The following is a 22209-nucleotide window of genomic DNA, read 5'->3' on the forward strand; positions in this document are numbered from 1 at the left end:
TTACCTCTATGGTATAGGCGAGAGAACCACCACGGTTATGAGGCTGTGTAAACATTTTTCTTGAAGGTTTTTCATGGATATGCGAACATACTGTAGTGATTTCCGTGGTATTCATTATGTCACAACCAGCGGCTGTCAATTATCAATTTGTGTGGTGACTTTTCTTATCCATATCGATGTTACAGTTAGCGATGCTGAATAATGTACATAACTCGATGTGGCGTCAATAATGAATAGAAATCTGATCCGAACTCAACCAGTGGTTTTGATCGCCCCGTGTCATAACCGCAACAGTCACAACGTGCACGAATCCACTGGTTACAACAAAGGTTGCATAGAGATTCAATCATAAGTTTAATTCAGGATTTACTGATCATCGGACCGCCACAGACACCATAAGCAACAAGCAAAATGCGATTGCCGAAGCGCTAGTGATCGCGTGACACAGCTAAATGAGAATATTAACTAATTTGCGATGAGTTTGGAGTTTTTCCCGAACACCGACTGGAGGCAATTTAGGTTAGGACACCTTTACTATACTTAGATATTACACTGTAGATAAACGGTGTTTAAGGATGTACAACACGCTGCATGTGGTAATCCAGCCTGAAATACATCTGTTCACTTAGAAAACTTCACACAGTCTAGCGTTTAAAATCTGTCAAACAGTTTGCCTGTTCCATTAACTAACCTGCATCTATTTCCGTGTGTGCAGAGCAGACACGGGATGTCGTACTGATGATGGTTTTCCCATATGTGTGTGTCTGTGCACATTCGCACATAAAAACAAGTTACATATCCTTATCACTATTATAACTTTATTGCTAGCTCAACATGAATCATAGAACAACACTCAAATATACACTTCAAAGTTGTTTTATCTATACAAATTATTGCTATAATTACAAAAAAATAAGCATTTAACACTCACTAAATAATTGTCAGTCTTAAAAATACGTCGAATGAAGCTATACACCATCTCTTGTGAAAAGGAAATATTATAAAATATTTCTATGTAGACGGCTACTACTTGCTCGTTTGTGCTTAAAAGTCAACCTGATAACATTAATATAAGTTCGAATCCGGCATTTGTCTGGTATTGTAATCACAGCACACATGTAATCTATAGCCATTTAAAAAAAATATTTGAAAAAAAAATGTTTACGTTCTCTAATCAATACTAGAAGTTAAATGTTTGTTAAATGTTTACATTATTCACCATTGCATAAATACACCTATCTCTGTATATTAGCACCATTGTTTTATATTGAGGACATAATATAATCTAAATAGGATGTCACATTAAGTACTGACATATAGATAGTCATAGTTTCTGTTTCCAAGTAGTTGAAAATAAACATATATTCTATCTTTTCGGTGTGTATGGGAACTACACTAGATCATTTTCCTATTGGTTTGGGTATGGACACTAAACTAAAGAGTTTTTCTGTCGTTTTTTTTTCTGTTGGTTTGGGTAGTGGCACTACACTGGAGCGTTATTCTGTTGGTTTCGGTAGGAGCTCTATACTTCTATTTTGGAACGTATTTCGTCGGAAATATTTTTTAGTTTTTGCTCCTCAAGTGCAATTATCAAGGCGCCCACAGTTGCACTCGCTCCACTTCTATTTCTCCACATACGAAGCATTTGGTGGATTTGTTCTCTCTTCTGGTTCGGATTCCGATTTTCAATACGTTCAATGTCTGGGTCCGTTATTTGTAGTTCTCGCCGTGCAAGATGTTTCCATTCGTCGCTCATCAGATTGTCAACAGTGATATTAATAGCCCTGTCTAAATCTGTTAAGGCAATTCAGTATTTCATATAGTATTGATTTCATTTTATATTATTTACAATATAGGTGCTCACAAATACATAATTAAAACAGGATAAATAATAATTGAGAACATCGCTATTTATTTATTTAGAAACTCACAAAATGATATAAAAACATACCTGTTGGTTGCACTTCGACTGTTTCATTTTCCGCTTCCTAGATAAATAAAACAGAAAGTACGTATTTTATGTGCATGCCAACTGAAAAAAATTCCTATAAGAGATAATGCTACATATTTTTTATCAATGAATGACATATTCTCAATACTATGTATTTTATTCCGTGTTGTGTTGTGTTGTCTTGTGCCGCTGTTGTTGTTGAAACGGAATCAAATACCTGATCTAATTCGGCGATTCCAAATCGCAGCTCAGTGATAGGTTCTGTGCTTGAACAATACCGCAGATAGAAAAAGAGCTGTTCAAGTTTCTGCTGCTTCCTGATAATTTTGATATGACCAACAGCCTCATTTTTGACACGCTTTTCAGGTTTGACTTTCAGACTAATAAAGTTATCATCATCTAAATGAAACCTTAACGTTCTCTTCTCGTTAGTAAAGGAAAACCCGTCACTAATTTCAACACGAATACTTTCATCAATTGCCATATCCACGTCTTCACTAGACGACACACTGTCAAAATAAGAATAATATCCATTGGCTATCTCGTGATTAATCTTCTCCGTTATTTCCTCTTTCTTTACAACGCTAAGGCGCATGCAATACGGCCTTCCTTTGAGCTGCATCAAGAGGAATTTAACCTTGGTCACTGGATGTATGAATTCTTGGTCCACATGTATCACGTGTTTAGAGATTTCACTACGCGCCAGATGTATTGGAGCTTTAGATATCAAACATCTGTTGAGAATAAAAACGTAATGTTTCTGAAAAACTGCATCCAACTTTTGCCAATGGCTGTAAGTGATATTTTTGGTTGAAGAAGCATTGCATTAAATATTATTCTAAGCTTGTGTAGTGATCTTCGTATTGTAGGGAAAGGAGTATGCGTTCTAGTAAGGACTCGTGTTCAACTGATTATAGGTTGTCTGTGGCGAATTGTGTATTGGTTATACACTTACACAACAAGTATTAGAATAGCATAAGATGAATTTTTGTGACGTTTTTCATAATTATTAGGCCACGAATCAAACCCCTGTATTTGCAAGAAAAACCTCATAATATAATAATAATAATAATTATTAACCAGACATCAGTTATCTATTGTTCAATGACGCAAATTGAAAGACAAATTACCCATAAATAAAATGTCATAGCTCGTATGTTTTATTTATCACAGAACGTATTACGTCAGCCATGTACAATTACATGACTACACTCACCTCTGTGGCATAAAGTCGGAATGAATACTGACATGGCCTTTTGATAATGATACTTTTCTTTCTGTATAATCTTCCCACTTTTGACTGCATCTTTTCACATAAACATGAATTTTGGTTGTAACATTTGATGAACTACTTGGTATCGGTAGGATTGTGGTCAGACTACGAAATCTAGTCTCATCTTCGCCCTCATGATTTAAGTGCAACAGTGGGCTGAACGTGATATTTGATTCAAATGCAATATTTACAGCACGAAGACTTGGATCGGTATTATGTATCTAGGGAGGAATTGTCCGTTTTAGTTCACAAAACGTATTTAATATTAATGGTCATATACATATGCGTTTGTCTCTACTGGTGATATGTTCATAGTCATGTTATGTCATGTTCTGTAATATTATTTAGCAATAGGTAATAAACCTGAAATGAAACAGTTCCTTTGTATCGAACAAACACACACCACAATTTGCTTAATGATACATAATATAGTTTACAAACAAAATATTTGTCAGTCTGTCATTTCGAACAAAATCAAAACGGTCGATATTATTTTCAAGAATAGATGAAAGATTGAAACGTTTTTTATTGTATAAACAATGAAGAGTTGTGGATACATCTGAATAAGGAAATAGTAAAATTCTGTTATATTAATCCAATGGTTGTTACAAAGTGTGATTTTCGGCGATTCGAACTTAACGAAATCTGGCATTATATTGGTTAGCTGTTCAGCAGAGCCTATAGAGTAACGGCAATGGCATATGTTGTAATCAATTACTGGATATGTTTGCTCACCTGCATTGTAATCGATTCATTCCTGTTATCCCTTGTGGAATTTCGTGCGAAGGTAACCGATATATCCTCTGACGCACTTGACACAATTGTTCCACCAGCTGCTGGAACATTGAAATTTTCCCGGCGAGGCGCAGAGATAACAACAAACATACCAAACACGCGTGTATCACTTTTGATGACATTATTATTCTGTCCCCCAAAAAAGAAAAACAGGCAAGGCGAATATAATACATTACAATATTCGATCTGTATCTGAATACGATTTACATACACCAACAGGATATAGTCATGATTCTAACAAGATTATATAATAACCTGATCAGTTGAAAGTTTTTCCCAATGCTGGCCTTTGTCATCACTGTGATATATATATCCTTGTTTTGTATTATCTTTGGGGAAGGTGTGTAATAAAACAACAGGTTTTTTTAGCGGCGGATGTGTAGGCGATATTTCGATAGTGTCCGAAGCAATTTGATGGTACGGCTCAAGTACACTTGGTTTAACGTTAATGCTGGACGTGACTGTAACTCGCGTCTTTTCCACAACCGATTTGTTGAGGACCTTCAACCTGAATCCATCAAGCAAATCAATATATGTATCATCCTTAAAAAAATCAAATATATTAGGAAACTCGTAGTAACTCGTTAATATCATACCATACAATCGAATTATGAACAATGTTCTTCACAATATGCATTGGTATTAGCTGCAAATCTGTATTTATCACATAAGTCTGATCATGAATGTGCGACCTACCTGACAAGGTTGTAAGGTAAATACAAGCTGTTGTTTTTCTTTTTCTACAGAGATGGAAACAAGAAAAAATAGTTATATGCCATAAACCTTCTACTCTCAGCTTACAGTGTATATTCACTGATAAAAAGATATAATGTAATTTAACATTTCGTTATGACATGCTTCTATATACTATGTAAATTTGAACTTCTTATACCTTTGTTGTTCCAGTACTCTATTATTTTATTAATTCCAAGATCACAGACATCTGCTGGTGGTTCTCTCATGCTGCTGTTGCCGCTAGCGTCGATATATTTTAAGTTGTCAATGTGTACAATAGTCCGGGGTAATTCCATCAATCTGTTTCTCTGTATATACAAGCTTTGTAAATTCGTCATGTTATCGATCTCTGGGGGCAAGTGCTCAAGTTCATTATTGGATATGTCCAATTCATGTAGCTCTGTGAGGTGCGTAATTTCACAAGGAACTGTTTTGATCTCATTATTTGATAAATATAGCTCTTTAAGGTTTTTTAGAATTCTTATTTGCTTTGGAATCTTCTGTAATTTATTGTCGCTAATGTCTAGTACAGTTAATTCGAGTAAGCTATCAACAGATGGAATACTAGTTAATTTGTTATGTGTTAAGCGTAGAACTTTCAAAGACTTCAGATCGAGTGTTATGGATGGGTCATCATTTATCTTATTGGTCAATTGGCTAGCCTGAGACACAGTGTTTGGAATGGCCACAAGATTGTTGTGAGACGCATCTAATTCTTTTATATTTACAAGTGAAATATGCATTGCTGTCAACTTATTATGGTTCAGATTTAAAGTGACTAAATTTTCTAGGTGAGACAAAACAGATGGGTAATTCTCAAATGAATTGTCCGCCAAATTTAACGATTCCAAGCTTGTCAAGTTAGACACCTCTTCGGGCAGTGTGTCTAGGTGATTAGATTTCAAATTAAGTTTCTTCAACTCTGCAAATCTACCTATAACACCCGGCAGTTTCTGTAAATCTCTATTTGCAAAGTCAATGTCAGAGGTGTCTTCCTCTAATCTTCTCAATGTTTCTATATCTGCAATAAAACACATTAGTTACCACGCTCGAATCTAAATAAACTAAAACTAAACATAAACTAGGAATGGCCATTATAATGCCAATATTTATGACGCAAACATACCTAGTTCATCCCACATCTTCTTGATAGCATTTTGACCTTTCATACATACATTTTTACATACATCAGTTGAAGAGACGCCAGTTTTGATACCAGTGACACATATAGAGTTCAATTTGGAATTTCTGTTAATTATTCGTGGTGAGATAGCAACTGTTGAACCGTTTTGTTTTAGACGACTCAATTCAGCAACAAAATCTGAAAATTAAACACGTGAGATTTAGTAATAATTTTCACAATCAACTGACCACGAAGTTAATCTGATCATTGTTTAGACTAAAATATATCCTGCATATAACGCAAATTTACTACAACATAAATATAAGTGAACTTACCCTTCAATGGAGTGTCCTGTTGGTTTTCAATCAATTGCAGTTTAATGATCTGCAGTTCCAATAATTCTGCAGGCAGTTCAGTAATTATGTTGCCATCTATGCTCATCTCTTCTAGTGATTTAAGGCGTCCAATGGTGGATGGGATAGACGTCATATTATTTCCAGATAAATAAAGCTTAACCAATTTCGTCAACTTGGAGATGGCAGGAGGGAATTCATTGAACACATTGCCAGATAATTGCAAGATTTGCAGCTCATGAAGTTCTCCAAACTGAGGTGGAAGCTCCTTTAGATTATTGTTTCGAATGTCCAACAATGTAAGCTCTCTTAATTTGCAAAGCGGTTCTGGGATGTTACCGATTTTGTTATTTGAAATATGAAGTTCTTTTAATCTGTTCATGTTTCCTATCTCTTTTGGTATGCTGCGAATTTTATTCTCACATACATCTATTATTGCTAGACGCTGAAGATTACAGATTCCTGGAGGGATTTCTTCAATGTTGTTGCATGATAAATTCAAGTGATAAAGTTCCGAAGCACTGCATAGTTGCAATGGGAAATTCTTCAGTTTTGTATCTCTCATGTTAACATGCGTCAATTTACTAAGATTCATTCCAATATGGATGTTTTGAAGGCAATTCTGAGAAATATCAATTTGTTGAATATTCTCAAGATTATCTGGGAATTCGGTGAGATTATTGCGACTGAGATTGAGTATTTTGAGATCACTGAAAGAGCCAGGAAGGTCAATGAGATTGTTGTTGGATATGTCGAGGTTTTCTAATTGTGTCAATTGACACATTTCCAAAGGCAAATATGACAGATTATTCCTGGAGAGATCCAGTTGTTGTATATGTGTGTATTGACTTATAGATTTTGGTATGTACGTCAAATCGTTTTGCTTGAGAGAAACTTTTTCTGAGTTCGGTTTGACGTTCTTTAATAGTTCTTGATCTGTATATATTGAAAGAAAAAATACAAATTCTTACTTACAGGTGGTCATTGAACACAAATCGAGCTTACTTACAAGTTATAAAATTATTTAGATTTCACAATAAATTATAGTGGTTGTAATGGATTTCATGTATATACAAGCATTTTCTTTAGAACATTTGTCGACATATTTGAAGTGGACTCTTAACAAACTGTCTAAATTGCCTTAATTATAAATGTAATATGACATTTGAGAAGGTTGCATGAAGAATAGTAAGTTGCGGAATCAGTAGTAATATAAAAGCTAATATGATAATACACAAAGTCACCTTACCCTTTTTCTGCCAATATTTTTGAAGGCCTAAAATTCCTTCATTACAGATCACCATAGGCGGTTCTCGTATTGGGTTGTCATCGATGACTAATGTGGATAAACTTGATAAGTATCCTATCTCTCGTGGAAGAACTTTAATTTGATTTCTCATCATCTTCAAACTTGTTAGCTCACGCAACATCTCTGTAAAACACGGCAATTACTTTTACAATACATTAGTGTTAATTAGATATTAACAGGGGCAGCGGAATTACAAACTGATGTGATTTCGACATTCTCTAAAAGTTATTTAGAATGCTTGTGTAACAACCCGATGATGAACATCAGGAAGGTTAGCTTGTGGCGTGACGTAATGAAAAGCACGTGACCATGCCTGCGTTGTTGGCATGTCTGTAAGACACAAGCTTGGCTCCAACCCCAGGATGACTAGATGGTCCTAGTCACAGCGACGAACGAACAAGATACATACAGGTATTCACGTTACTAGGAAACAAACTTTACCGATATTGTGTTGAATTTACAGATCATTTGCATTACTGAAAGTGTTACAAAACAGTGTTTTCAATAAACGGAATAGTCTAAAATACACAATAGCAAAATTGGCCTTCGGGTAATTCCTTGGCTAACATTGGTACAGCATATACACTACCGTATTTGCCTATATATAAACTTTCAGATGATGTGCAGGTTGTTATATCAGTAAGCGGGATCAGTTATTAAGTATTTTATTTAAGTATCCAACGTAAAGCAAGCTAAATATCTACTCCAACATGTGATTACGTGTTTTGAAACTAATATGCACTCACCGATACTTGGAGGAAGAGATTCTAGATGATTATGGCTGATGTCCAGATACTTCAAGTCTTTCAGTTTACCAATAGAACGCGGAAGTGATTCTATGTAATTATTCGACACGTTTACTTCTCGCAACTTACTTAGGTTAACGAATGAAACTGGCAAACATTTCAACTGATTATTTTTAGCATTAAGAAATTGAAGGTTTACCAAACCACCGATAGATTCGGGGAAGTCTAATATTTTGTTCATAGACATATTAATTTCTTGTAAGTTTTTGAGTTTGCCTATGTCGATCGGTAAGTTGGTCAGTTTGTTTCTGTCTATATGCAGCATTTTCAGAGATTTTAATTTACCTATGCTTGAAGGTATTTCCACAATTTCGTTTTTTGATAAATCTAATGTTCGAAGCTCAACTAGCATCCCTATCTCCATTGATACACTGAGTAATTTGTTGTCACTTACACGTAGTGACTGCAAACGCTTCAAGTTTCCTAATGTAATCGGAAGTTCTGTTAATTGGTTCTGTGATAGGTTCAGGTCTGTCAGGTGAACAAGTTGTCCCACCTCACATGGTATGGTGGATAACATGTTATAATGGAGATCAAGTTCTTGTAATGCGCATAAATTTAAAATAGTTCGTGGGATTCCCTCGATGTTGTTTACCGACAAGTCTAATTTCTGCAAATTGACAAGCTTGCTAATATCAGGCTGCAATTTCCCAATAATTTCATTCCCGTTCATGTTGAGAACGGTTAGTGCCGTGAGTTTATAAAGCGACATCGGAATGTTTTCAATGCAGTTCTCAGACAAATTCAATTCATTAAGTTTCTTTAAATGTGATATTTCAGGCGGCAAAGTTGAAAAGCTATTACATCTGAGATTCAAACGTTCGCAATCTTTGTATTCGGCAATGGATGGAGGAAGAGATGCAAGTTTCATAAATTGCAGTGAAATATCTGTAGTCTGCTTGTCGGGGAAGCTTGTTAGCAGGTCCATGGTGACTGTAAATGAAAATTACATAAATTACATAAATTTACATAAATTACATAAATTTAGACCATAACTTTATGCACGTGTATCAATGTATACAAGACATATCAGATGCATACCACATATCCTATCCCATTCTATGGCATATACGTTATTGCATACCCCACTAACGGTAGCACTTGTTCATGGTTGTAGTAATAGTAATCATTCTCTGTTTAGTACCGGGAATGTCGCGTGGGGACGTTTACAAACGTTAACTGCCCTTCGCTGAAATGCCTGATATAGAATACTAACAAATTATGCCTGTGGACTGTCGATAGTCTAGCAGTTAGGTCATAATGCTTATTTGTTTTTTTCAACAAAATAATACTTTCTTGAATTTGCTTATATCATTGTTTATGTTTAGATCGGTTACATTTTCACTCTGAAAACTGGTCACATAGAAAAATGTGAAAGACAAAATCGATCATAAAAATAAGGTGAAAATCGAAACGCGGCTAAAAATGTAACGCTTGGATTATTAAAGATCAATACATATGGGCTTTTATAAATTCCGAATGCTTGGCAACAAAGAAAGCGTTCATACTTAATCCACATAGTAAAATATAACAAAGCGACTGCATACAGTTGTACGGCCAACCAGTAGCTTGGCTGGGAGGAATAAATGCTTGACTGACGTTACACAATGGTTCAGTACTAGAAATGCTTTGATCGGTATTCTTCTGCTCAGACAGTATTTTAAGTATACACTTTTTTGTCCGCGTACTGACGCTTTAAATCATCTACACATGTCGCAGAAATCACGATATTGTCAATTATTCTACCACACATATCTCAATTCGTGTGCGTCAAGCGTGTTTACTTGAATTTGTAAACAGCGTGTGCAAAGTAACGTTGGCAATAATATGACAGACCCCCCCCCCCCCCGTGGCTTTCGTTGCGTATGGAAGTTATTTTCACGAGTGATGCGGTGTATCCTGCGGCCGTACTTTCACGAGCGAAGCGAATACACCGCATCTCGAGTGAAAATAACTTCCATACGCAACGAAAGCCACGGGGAGGGTGTGGGGTTCTATTATTATTACATATGTTCCATACTTGATTATTTCGTATTAAAGAAACAACGTGCAAACCGGGAAGGAATTTAGGTCGGGAAACCCCATTGCCCATTAATATGTTCAAATATAAGTGTTACGCTCTAGCAGCGCGTGTCAGTGTAGAACGCGCCCGGAGAACGCGAGTCACTGCTTGTTTGAAATTAAAATAATCAGACGTCTAAAAAAAATAAAATCTGAGTCACTGTCCGAATAAATAACTCGTTGACGTTTAGTTGGGACCACGGCAGAACCAGAACTTGAACTGGACGACTATGATACACAGTTTATGTTGAAGTTAAAAATTCCGCCACAGAACTGTGCATTGGCAAACATGCCGTGCAACTGCGGTACTCCACAGACGAGACGACTTTCGTCGACAGCGGTTGTCGCTTAGCTGCACGCTACAACTTCGTGTGTGATGTTGCTTGCTGGTCGTGGATTGACTGAGTCTTGATTACCGGTTAAAATGTTGCTCTTTTGGCGTTGGTAATTTTTATTTGGAACTGAGTAACGCCGCAACGTCACCAGCAGAAACCTGGTATCTCGATGCTGATGGTTGCGGCTGCATAGTAATCGCTGATTTTACTGCTGGTGGATCTTCTGAGAGCCCTTCAAGGTTTATAAATTCAGTTTCCAGGTTGTCAACATACATTAAGTTCTCCCAATCGTAGTATTCCATGTGATGTACACCTGACATGCCAAAAATGTTGTTGAACGATTTGAACTGGATAAAAATAGCAAACGAAAATGTGTTTACAAAATAAAAATAGTTCGGTAGCCAATGAAAATACCATGTTCATTTGCATATCGACCGTAAAAATACCGAAAACATTATTGCATGGGTGATATGCAAATTAGTTTGGGCCAAAATAAGTGACTGCCTAAAAGTACCATTACTGTTGTTCAAATTTCATTTCACTCGGCAAGTATATTCACGTACCCTAAGGGGAAAATATCGTACTTCTAAATATTGTTTATTCCGAAAAACTGTACTCCCGAAGGGACTACTTTTTTGGTCTCAGACCTCATATGGGTTATGGAAATATCATTTTTGATTTCAGGGACGAATCAAAATAAACTGCAGTACATATGTAATAATTTGTCTTACACTTGCGCTGAGAGACAATGGTATTTTCATTGACGTAAATGGCCATCGAGATGTTGTTTAATGTGACAGAGCCGTGCGTGCAACTTGTTTTGCCCCAAATAGTTTCCTATCCTCAAATGTCATCGAGTCCATTGCTCCGCTGACCCATGTAAACGTAATATTTTGAATAGATACGAAGTTACAAACGCGATCGTAATTGGTCATATAGCTGCACGCCCATTTCTTTTGTGGTTGTTTCCCAAGCATACAATACCCATAGAACGGTTATTATGGTTTTGTAATTTATTGCATCAGATACGCTCATTGCGTAGATAAGCGCCAGTAAACCTTTTTGAATTTCTGAAATACATAAGAACAATGACAACTTCCATGTCTTTGTGCACGTAGTACATGTATTAACGCTAACATATATGCACCAATCAGTGGCTTGGCTGTGAGCCATACACGTTTTACTAACTTTCCACAATAGTTCAATATTGGAAGAAATTTGAATGGTATCTTTGGGGCAACCACGTATACACGTTCTAATTATGTGTCGATCACCTAAACGATCTGTGCAAGATATTATAACACACGCTTGATACCGTTTCAACAACAAAAAAATCATAACTTGAGTGTACAACGGTAAGACCCGTACGGATATCCGAATTTGAATCAAACGAGTAAGATCACCAATTCATTAATACTGGACACCTAGTGGCTACTATTTTAACATTACTCAAATCAAAAAAATTACCTGGGAGATATATATTTCGTACAGTTGACTTAATGACAAAATCAACGGAAATATCACGTGTAACTGAAACCCACACATACAGCAACCTTCAAAGCTGTTTCCAAAGAGGAGCATGACACGCGAAAACAACAAAATATCCAGTCGATGATAGAAAAAGTATGAATAAGAAGTTACAGAACGGTGGTTGTCATGACGCGTTTTTTCAATATGAGTCCCACGCAACGCAGACAACGTGGGTTAATCACAAAATTAGAATACGCAACTGCACGACGAATACCATTCTTTTAAACCTCGCCTTGGCGGGAGTGATGGTGAGAAAGATATAACTTTCCAAAAAAAAAACGGCAGCAACGTCGACAAACTGTTTTGGACGTGCAAGGTCTTCGGGTTTTAGCAGTCAATAGCAACGTGGTAAACACTGTATCCAACAAGCAGGGAGAACTTAGGGACTGTCCCGATGACCTACTAGCAATTGTACCAACTCAAGTGGAACAGAACCTTGCAGACAATATAAAGAAAGAATACAGTGTTTACAGAATTCAATAAATCGTGGTAGCTAAGCAACGCGTTCTATTTTGGTGACCTCTGTCGTGTATGAAAAGCATTCCTACGGTCAGCATCTACAGAAAACGATCCCGCTGTGCTGTATACGCATGTAGTTGTATATTTGAAAGAGATGGTCTGCAGCAAACAGGACATGAAACAATCAAACCTACATATATTTAGGAAGACCCTGGTTTAACATTTCGAATAAAACTATTTCTTTTAATATTGTGCTTTTTTGTGACGGTGACGTGCATTCATGCAAGTTATTTAATGAACCAATTTCCAACCCTTCTGTGACAAATGAATGTTATATTGCTTCGTCCAAATAAATATAAATCGCAATTTTTGTGACTAATTCAAAATAATGCATGTATAAATCTATTCGGTAAAACAATCTAACAAACTTGTTTGTCATTTTGTGGACGCGATATGCAGCTAAAATCAGCTGATTGTATATGGTGACGTTTACTTAATAATATCACTTCATAGTTCTTCTCTGACTTTTAAAAAATGTGCTGGCTAGACAGCCTCGAATGATGTGTCAGTATTTGTGTGGGTACTATCGTGGATCTTTCTCTTGTCAAGAAAACTTACAGTGTGCATATCTTCATTATCTGTGTTTACAAATGACAAACATTAAAAGTAATTCTATTTGCCATTATCTAGACTTTGTTCAGATACGTTTGTCAGTAATGAATATTTAATGAAGAGGTTATGCTTTTGTTTAAGGAAGAGAAAAACATGCATTTTTGTTACCAGACAAAAACATTCTTTTCAGCAAAAATAAATATGACACGACATAAAGTTAATGCCAAAATGTTCTTTTTTCCCAATTTTGAAAAGAAAATTGAAAAGTCTCCCATCTCGCTACCTTAAGCTGGTTACTATTTCACTTTGAAAACTGGTCACATAGAAAAGTGTGAAAGACAAATTGATCATAAAAATACTGTGAAAATCGAAATGTGGCTACACAATTTAGCGTAAATATTCATTGCCACACGATATTACTTCTACACGTTGTGTCATGTAAGCTCAATGCTTGGATTAACGTCAATATATATGGGATTTTATAAATTCCGAATGCTTGGGAACAAAGCAAGCGTTTATACTTCATGCACATAGTAAAATATAGCAATAGCGACTGCATACATTTGTACGGCCAACCAGTAGCTTGGCTGGGAGGAATAAATGCTTGACTGACGTTACACAATGGTTCAGTACTAGCAGTGCTTTGCAATAAATGCTTGACTGACGTTACACAATGGTTCAGTACTAGCAGTGCTTTACAATAAATGCTTGACTGACGTTACACAATGGCTCAGTACTAGCAGTGCTTTGATCGGTGTTCTTCTAAACAATAGCTCAAACTGTATTTACGTATACTCTTTTTTGTCCGCGTACTGACACTTTAAATCATCACATGTTGCAGAAATCACGATATTGTCAATTATTCTACCACACATATCTCACTTCGTGTGTTTATGCGCCAAGCGTGTTTGCTTGAATTTGTAAACAGCGTGTGCAAAGTAATGTTTGTAATAATTTGGCTTACACCTGCAATAAGAGATGTTGTTGAATGCGAGAGAGCCATGCAACTTGTTTTGCACCAAATAGTCTCCTATATACAAATGCCATTGAGTCCATTGCTCCGATGACCCATGCAAACATAGTATTTCGAAGTTACAGACAATGGTGAGCACGACTCGTGATTGAAATTGGTCCTATGCAAAGTAGAAGACGCGGTTTAAACCTCAAATTCGGGCACGTACTGCGCAACTAACACTGAACTTTTTAATCTCACCTTGGAGGGCATAAGGCTAAAATGCAATGATTAACCTGTATGAGTCGTGTGATAAGTCTACTCAACACAACAAGATAAACAATTGAACCTAGTAGCAGGGGAATCCGAGGGAGCTCTCTCGATGATATGCCAACTTTCGTAATTTATTGCATCAGATACGCTCATTGCTTGGATAAGAGACAGTAAACCTTTTTTATGTTCTGAAATAGATAAGAACAATGACAACTTCCATGTCTTTGTGGACGTAGTACATGCATTAACACTAACATATATGCACTAATCAGTGGCTTGGCTGTGAGCCATACAATTTTTACTAACTTTCCACAATAGTTCAATATTGGAAGAGATTTGAAAGGTATCTTTCGTGCATTTAATAGATCATACTACGTTGACGTTTGCAAGTTCTAATTATGTGTCTATCACCTAAACGACCTGTGCAAGACATTATAACACACGCTTGATACCGCTCCAACAAAAGCAAACATAGCCTGGGTGTACAACGGTTAAACCCGTACGGATATCCGAATTTGAATCAAACGAGTAAGATCACCTATTCATTAATACTGGACTACTAGTGGCTACTATTTTAACATTATTCAAATCAAAAAAATTACCTGGGAGATATATATTTCATACTATTGACTTAATGAAAAAATCAACGGATATATCACGTGTAATTGAAACCCACACACACAACAACCTTCACAGCTGTTTCCATAGACGAGCATAGCACACGGAAACTATAATATCCAGTAGAATGATAGAAAAAGTGAAGATAAAACGCTTTACGTGCCTCTACATATAATTTACAGAACAGTGATCGTCATGACGCGTTGTTTTCGATATGGGTATCACGCAACGCAGACAGCGTGGGTTAATCACAAAATTAGAATACGCAACTGCACGACGATCACTGTTCATTTAAACCTTACCGCGGCGAGAGTGATGGTAAGAAAGATTTAACTTTCCAATAAACAGCAGCAACTTCGACAAAATGCGTGAGGCGTGCAAGATCTCCGGGTTTGGCACCCAACAGCAACATGGTAAACACTGTACCAAAATAGTAGGGAGAACTTAGGGACTGTCCCGATGACATATTAGCAATTGTGCCAACTCAATGCACATGGTAAAATATAACAATAGCGACTGCATACATTTGTACGGCCAACCAGTAGCTTGGCTGAGAGGAATAAATGCTTGTCTGACGTTACACAATGGTTCAGTACTAGCAGTGCTTTGCAATAAATGCTTGACTGACGTTACACAATGGCTCAGTACTAGCAGTGCTTTGATCGGTGTTCTTCTAAACAATAGCTCAAACTGTATTTACGTATACTCTTTTTTGGCCGCGTACTGACACTTTAAATCATCACATGTTGCAGAAATCACGATATTGTCAATTATTCTACCACACATATCTCACTTCGTGTGTTTATGCGCCAATCGTGTTTGCTTGAATTTGTAAACAGCGTGTGCAAAGTAATGTTTGTAATAATTTGGCTTACACCTGCAATAAGAGATGTTGTTGAATGCGAGAGAGCCATGCAACTTGTTTTGCACCAAATAGTCTCCTATATACAAATACCATTGAGTCCATTGCTCCGATGACCCATGCAAACATAGTATTTCGAAGTTACAGACAATGGTGAGCACGACTCGTGATTGAAATTGGTCCTATGCAAAGTAGAAGACGCGGTTTAAACCCCAAATTCGGTCACGTACTGCGCAACTAACACTGAACTTTTTAATCTCACCTTGGAGGGCATAAGGCTAAAATGCAATGAATTAACCTGCGTGAGTCGTGTGATAAGTCTACTCAACACAACAAGATAAACAATTGAACCTAGTAGCAGGAGAATCTGAGGGAGCTCTCCCGATGATATGCCAACTTTCGTAATTTATTGCATCAGATACGCTCATTGCTTGGATAAGAGACAGTAAACCTTTTTTATGTTCTGAAATAGATAAGAACAATGACAACTTCCATGTCTTTGTGGACGTAGTACATGCATTAACACTAACATATATGCACTAATCAGTGGCTTGGCTGTGAGCCATACAATTTTTACTAACTTTCCACAATAGTTCAATATTGGAAGAGATTTGAATGGTATCTTTCGTGCATTTAATAGATCATACTACGTTGACGTTTGCAGGTTCTAATTATGTGTCTATCACCTAAACGACCTGTGCAAGATATTATAACACACGCTTGATACCGTTCCAACAAAAGCAAACATAGCCTGGGTGTACAACGGTTAAACCCGTACGGATATCCGAATTTGAATCAAACGAGTAAGATCACCTATTCATTAATACTGAACTACTAGTGGCTACTATTTTAACATTATTCAAATCAAAAAATTTACCTGGGAGATATATATTTCATACTGTTGACTTAATGAAAAAATCAACGGATATATCACGTGTAATTGAAACCCACACACACAACAACCTTCACAGCTGTTTCCATAGACGAGCATAGCACACGGAAACTATAATATCCAGTAGAATGATAGAAAAAGTGAAGATAAAACGCTTTACGTGCCTCTACATATAATTTACAGAACGGTGATCGTCATGACGCGTTGTTTTCGATATGGGTATCACGCAACGCAGACAACGTGGGTTAAGCACAAAATTAGAATACGCAACTGCATGACGATCACTGTTCATTTAAACCTTACCTCGGCGAGAGTGATGGTAAGAAAGATTTAACTTTCCAATAAACAGCAGCAACTTCGACAAAATGCGTGAGGCGTGCAAGATCTCCGGGTTTGGCACCCAACAGCAACGTGGTAAACACTGTACCAAAATAGCAGGGAGAACTTAGGGACTGTCCCGATGACATATTAGCAATTGTGCCAACTCAATGCACATGGTAAAATATAACAACAGCGACTGCATACATTTGTACGGCCAACCAGTAGCTTGGCTGAGAGGAATAAATGCTTGACTGACGTTACACAATGGTTCAGTACTAGAAATGCTTTGATTGGTATTCTTCTGTCAAATAGATCACAGTATTTTAAGTATACACCTTTTTGTCCGCGTACTGACGCTTCAAATCATCTACACATGTCGCAGAAATCACGATATTGTCAATTATTCTACCACACATATCTCAATTCGTGTGCATCAAGCGTGTTTACTTGAATTTGTAAACAACGTGTGCAAAGTAACGTTGGCAATAATTTGTCTTACACTTGCGCTGAGAGACAATAGACGTATTACTAAATGGCCATCGAGATGTTGTTTAATGTGACAGAGCCGTGAGTGCAACTGGTTTTGCCCCAAATAGTCTCCTATCCGATCCTCAAATGTCATCGAGTCCATTGCTCCGCTGACCCATGTAAACATATAATAGATACGAAGTTACAGACGTAATCGTAATTGGTCATATAGTTGCACGCCCATGTCTTTTTTTCGCAATCATACAATACCCATAGAACGGTTATTATGGTTTTGTAATTTATTGCATCAGATACGCTTATTGCTTAGATAAGCGCCAGTAAACATTTTTACATTTCTGAAATACATAAGAACAATGACAACATTCATGTCTTTGTGCACGTAGTACATGTATTAACGCTAACATATATGCACCAATCAGTGGCTTGGCTGTGAGCCATACACGTTTTACTAACTTTCTACAATATTGGAAGAAATTTGAATGGTATCTATGGGGCAACCAATATATCCTACTGAGTTGACGTTTACACGTATACACGTTCTAATTATGTGTCGATCACCTAAACGACCTGTGCAAGATATTATAACACACGCTTGATACCGTTTCAACAAAAAAGTAAACATAACCTGGGTGTACAACGGTAAGATCCGTACGGATATCCGAATTTGAATCAAACGAGTAAGATCATCAATTCATTAATACTGGACACCTAGTGGCTACTATTTTAACATTATTCAAATCAAAAAAATTACCTGGGAGATATATATTTCGTACAGTTGACTTAATGCCAAAATCAACGGAAATATCACGTGTAACTGAAACCCACGCAAACAACCTTCACAGCTGTTTCCAAAGCGGAGCATAACACGCGAAAACAACAAAATATCCAGTCGATGATAGAAAAAGTTAAGGTATAACGCTTTACGAGCCTCTACATATGAATAAGAAGTTACAGAACGGTGGTTGTCATGACGCGTTTTTTCAATATGGGTCCCACGCGACGCAGACAACGTGGGTTAATCACAAAATTAGAATAGAATACGCAATTGCACAACGAACACCGTTCTTTTAAACCTCACCTTGGCAGGAGTGATGGTGAGAAAGATATAACTTTCCAAAAACAAAAAACGGCAGCAACGTCGACAAACAGCTTGGGACGTGCAAGATCTTCGGGTTTTGGCAGTCAATAACAACGTGGTAAACACTGTATCCAACTCAAGTGGGACAGAACCTTGCTCACAATAGGACACAAAGATACCAATACTGAATGTATTTAGCATAATATGTCGACGTGTTCGAATGCAACATTGTATACACAGCGGGGATTCGAATTTCGTATATCTGTTGTATCCGGGATTTCAGTGAATTATAAGTAACACTCGAAACCTTGCAACTCCCAAGCAACAAATTTTATTCGCATCAAGTATTATAGGGATATCGATAACATTAGAATTTAGAAAATCAAATGAAATTTTAAATAGTTCGAATCAAATTCACTCAAGCCCCCTGCAAAACTGATATAAACTCGCGTTTCTTTTTGGGAACTGTCGCTGGAGAGCGGGGTTGAAGATCACCGAGTAGAAAAGTTTTGCGCATGGTACATACAGGGAGCAGTCACGCGAATGCTGTCCTCGGTCGGTTGTAGTTGTAGTATATTTGACGAAGATGGTTTGCAGCGAACAGGACATAGAGTGCAACATATCTCAGTGAACACTTCCAGGGTAACAATCTCGATTAACTCTTGAGTTCCCTAAGAATATATGTAACAGTTACTGCCCTAGCGTGACTCGCTCAGCGAGCTGCCTATTGTCCTGCAGTATAATAAAACATATCGTTTACACTATCAACAAACATGATCATCAACTACTGTAAACGCGGAGACTGGAAATCGAGTCTCTAAGACACATACACGATGGCATGGCCGCGATCAAAGTACACAATCATTATTGTGACAGTTAAACGGACCTTCTGTTGTCGTCTATGTCACCTGGGATGGGATCGTCCGATTTGTCAATATTGGGAATCTTTCACTCGTTCATTCCAATAACATGATTAATTCGGTTCCATGGTGCCGAAGCTCCCAACACGCTTGTCGCCGACTCCCTCTTAACTTCAACATAATGTTCCACATTCTGCTGCCCTCTAAGTTTGCACTAGCCTATAACACTATAACCTTAAGCCAATCATAAACAATTATGTTAACAATATTAGTAGCACATAACGTCACTTACAGGGTTGGCTTGTATCTATCAACGACGACCTCGGGGGTGACTTTTCTATATGTCAAGATTAAGGCGGATATTAAATTTTCACCAACAGTTACACTTGGTTAGGTTCGCACGGGGTCAATTACCTCACACATAGAGCAACTCTGTATCCAGAGATAGTACATTTCGAATTACGGCCAACAATGTTTTACTTGTTTTCGTCAAAAGAAAAAAAAAACAACGCTAAAAATAAAGTCGACCAAATACCTCTCGTTCACTTTAAATAATTTCGTGGAAATTATGGCAGTTCCATTCACAAATGCGCATATTCTAATCCCTTGCACATTGATATAGCGGCCAAAGCGCAGCGGAGGTCGAAGCGACGGCGTACTGTCTGAGTGCATACTTTGCGGTATCCTCGTAATAACTTATTATTATACATATTTTCCTCCCAAGAATACATCATGGGAATGCCGAAATCCAAAAAGCTTAGGACAGATTTAGCGAACTTCTTTGTGTGGAGTCCGGTCAAACCCTAATGGCAGCCATGTTTGTTTTTAATGTTAGACGACGCCCACTCATGCAATAGCTCCATTTTTGTAATTCGCATTTCCTAATATGGTAGGATGAACACACCCAGTGCAAAATTGCGACACGCGGTAACTTATGGCCTTACGGTGACAGATGTATAATAACAACTATTATAATATAAATTACATATTCAAATTAAAACAGTACATTGCAGCAATACATCAAAATTATTAAATCGTTATAGTTTTACCTATTTTTGTGTCAAGTTTCTTTATATTTGTGCTGATTATCTAAGGTATCGTGTGACACTACTCGAAAAAAACATAAATAATCATCTGCATACAAAACATTTTAATATCCTAAGGTTCCAATGTTTTCTTGTTAAAATATTTAAATTGCTCACCGTGAAATTGTCGATCGCGCGACATTAGTTTTTATATTTTAAATGTGTCGATACGTTCGCTGAAACACTGAAGGGGACTAAAGGCCAAACATTTTGGTAATGTACGCGTTTTATACAAAATATTAGTTCTTGTTCTGTAAAACACTCGGGCCCTGTATGTATTGTCCTAATTCCAGTTATATTGAATCACTACAAATCATTAAAATAACAAATGTCTCGTACATTTAGACTCAAAACAGCAGCTATGGAATTATATTATATACAACCATTCACGTTTTGTGGCATTCATAACACAACACAACACCTCACCATGTTTCGCCATGTTTCAACTTTTAAGTAGTCAGTTAACACGGTATTTCATAGTAGCATTTCTATGGGATTGACGTACTAGCACGAATGGGTTCAATTATCAGTGTTCACTGATGACATCATTTGACTGGCCCTCTAGAGGCGAAATGACGCCAGGAAAAGCAGACGTTTGTCGTCTGCTTCACAGCCCGTTTTATACCCCATATTTAGGACACTTCGTAGCACATACAAGTTGTTTTTATAGACTGAATTCATTCATAGATCTCAAATTTCATGTACAGAGTGTCAAAAGCCACACCTCTGCTCCCCTTTAACAGATGTGTATGAAACATTTACATGTATGGGAAATTTTAATGCGTTATCTCAAAACCTGGTTGATTACAATTGTATTCTGACTGATTTACAATATAATGTTACACATTGTTACGTGCAGGGTAATATCTCGCATCATTTTTTTGGGTCGTTATCTCATTTTTTGCCCTTTTAATAAAACACGGGCGATGAGTGCGATTGCTCAGATGATGATAAAAGCATGAAAATTCGCACACATGTATGTCACATCATTCTAAACATTTTGAAAGGTGGGCCAATGCAAACTGTAAATAACCTAGCAATGGTTGCTAAGCAACAAATTTGTCATAGCAACCAACATAAAAGATACCTGCAGACCATTTTAATGTATTTTTATATCTGCTTTGCTCTTCAAACTAGCACCACCCTGACCACCCTGGAGCAATTGTGTATACACATCATAGAAGCAGTTGCTAGGCAACACATTTTTCTTAGCAACCAAGCATATTTGATGTTTGCAGATCTAAACAATTTCATGTATTTCAATAGATATAGCTTTAGTATTCATTATATCTTCACTCTGTAGCTAAAGTAAACTGCATATGGTTTTATAATGGTTGCCAGGCAACACATTTACCTGATTATATCGCCATGTTGGATTTTCTAACCCATCAATTATTGTTGGTCTATTTCTAACGAATAATAATATAAATAGACAAT

General features: G+C 37.0%; 1 protein-coding gene across 1 annotated transcript; it reads right to left on the reverse strand.

The window, feature by feature from the left end:
* Positions 1 to 798: 798 nt before the first annotated feature.
* LOC100370876 (uncharacterized) lies at positions 799 to 15594 on the reverse strand. Its single transcript, XM_078013761.2, has 13 exons — positions 15488 to 15594; positions 8286 to 9278; positions 7480 to 7662; positions 6213 to 7166; positions 5881 to 6075; positions 4912 to 5775; positions 4716 to 4759; positions 4275 to 4562; positions 3960 to 4148; positions 3168 to 3445; positions 2169 to 2685; positions 1952 to 1988; positions 799 to 1794 (listed from the first exon to the last, which is right to left on the reverse strand). The coding sequence occupies exons 2-13, from the start codon at positions 9271 to 9273 to the stop codon at positions 1523 to 1525; spliced, it is 4809 nt and encodes a 1602-aa protein (XP_077869887.2). The 5' UTR covers positions 9274 to 9278; positions 15488 to 15594; the 3' UTR covers positions 799 to 1522.
* Between the last annotated feature and the right edge of the window lie 6615 nt (positions 15595 to 22209).

Source organism: Saccoglossus kowalevskii, chromosome 18 (genome assembly GCF_978046115.1).
Source record: "Saccoglossus kowalevskii chromosome 18, keSacKowa6.1, whole genome shotgun sequence".
NCBI lineage: Eukaryota > Metazoa > Hemichordata > Enteropneusta > Harrimaniidae > Saccoglossus > Saccoglossus kowalevskii.